Consider the following 1783-nt stretch of genomic DNA (forward strand, 5'->3'; position numbering starts at 1 on the left):
GCAGCTGGAAGCCTGCATCTGTCCGCCATGTTCGTCCACCTCAACCTCCTGTTGCTTCTCCGGGTTACAGCCGGCAGCCGGTAAACTTCACGCCCCCATCAGACCCGGCGCTGTCCGCTGTCATAAAACCAGTGAAGGCATCTCTGAATGTCAGTTTGTCAGTGCTGTGAAAGTGCCACTTGACTTCTTTTTTTTTAAAAAAAACCCAGAGAAGTTGCTAGGCTGTTACGACGTATCGCGTCAGTGGGCGTGGCAGCTGACGTAACATTTCTACAAACTATAAAATTACACAGCGTCATTTTTTTCTGTGTCCTGTTTGCTACACGTTTTAATGTAGACGTTATTTTGCTTTCAGAGGATGGTTTGCTAGTACAGACATCCATAAATAAAATATAACACAGACTTAATATAATAGACTATTATAGAAGTATATTAAATATATTTCAGTTTACTATATTTAGATTGCAGATTAGTTTTTATACCTTATTGAGATATTTGTTGTGTCTTATCGTATTTGATTTATTGAGCTTAAAACAAACACATTTCAAAGACTTTGGGATTTCCGAACATCTTGAGGATCCACAAAAGTTGTGGGAAAATATTCTATGGACGGAGAAAACTGAAGACGCACAAACAGATTCATAAAAGAATATTAATGACACATCGGCGAGTCTGATGATGTCATTTATTATCAGCTTGAGCTGAAGAAGACTTTGACAGTGTTGTTGTAGATTGTGTTGCCCAGCTCCAGTGGATCCTCCTCCCTCGCTGCTGCCATCACCTCCAGGACTTGTCTGCAAGAGACAAATAGTGAAATCTTAAAATTAAAGGTCTATTGTGTTTAACAATATTCATGCTTCAGTGCGACATCTGATTGTATCCATTGGATTTATAAAGCGTTTCCCTTTAGTGACTCACATGATATGACAGGGCTCATTCCGGTCCTTCAGGCAGTGTCCTGCCTCCCACTTCTTCTTTGTGGGAAATGTAGTTTTAACACATTTGGACCCGGCATGAGTGTTCTTCACACCACACCACGGGGCGTCTGGAAATGAGCAGGAAGGTGGAAATCCATAAATAACATGAATGTAGCATTTAAAGAACTGTAACATCAGCAAAACATTTCTATAAAGTGAGCACAAACCTGTTTAATCTAATATATTCCCTCTTATTGGTGATACAGCTTCAACAAGAATATAAAACCAATGACTCCAGAGCTTTAAGAAAACTTTATATTAAAGGTTCACTGTGTGATCAAACTCAGGCCACATTCTGCCAAAAGCTTTAAAATAAACAGACGGTGTGACTCACCTGTTTCTATCATGAGCCTCTCTGTGGGGATCGATTACAATACTCCATTGGTACCAACTGAACAGATTTTTAGCAGTACCTAAAATGTAAAAAATTCTGCTGAAGTTAACTTACTTTTTTGTTGGACTTGTATAAAATTCACAAACAAACCTCACGTACTACTTGATTTCATTTTACAATAAACTAGTTTGCCAATTTGAAAAAAGCCACTGAGTTACCCACATTTATGAATGAATCTGATCAAAATTCTTCTGCGTCATTGCTCATTTGAATTTCAGGTCCACTCGTTTGATGGAACTGCAGAAGACGCTGCTGCTCTCATTGACCTGGACCTCTATATTGGAATAAATGGATGGTGGGATAATCTGAGAAATGTTGTTCGGTTTCCTTGAATGTGACCTGAATCACACTGAGTCTCACTTCCATATCTTTCAGTTCCTTGAAAACAGAGGCCAATATTGAAGCTATGAAG

The 1783-nt window shown here is 39.1% G+C and overlaps 1 protein-coding gene across 1 annotated transcript in view; it reads right to left on the reverse strand.

The window, feature by feature from the left end:
- Positions 1 to 671: 671 nt before the first annotated feature.
- Positions 672 to 1783, reverse strand: part of tatdn1 (TatD DNase domain containing 1) — a gene marked incomplete at its 5' end in the record, with an annotated part of 2926 nt that continues 1814 nt past the window's right edge. Inside the window, 2 exon segments of the mRNA XM_042217876.1 lie at positions 672 to 794; positions 919 to 1045. Coding sequence (XP_042073810.1) covers positions 692 to 794; positions 919 to 1045 — 230 coding nt within the window.

Source organism: Haplochromis burtoni, unplaced genomic scaffold (genome assembly GCF_018398535.1).
Source record: "Haplochromis burtoni strain Fernald_Lab_line unplaced genomic scaffold, NCSU_Asbu1 Contig_3433, whole genome shotgun sequence".
Lineage (NCBI taxonomy): Eukaryota > Metazoa > Chordata > Actinopteri > Cichliformes > Cichlidae > Haplochromis > Haplochromis burtoni.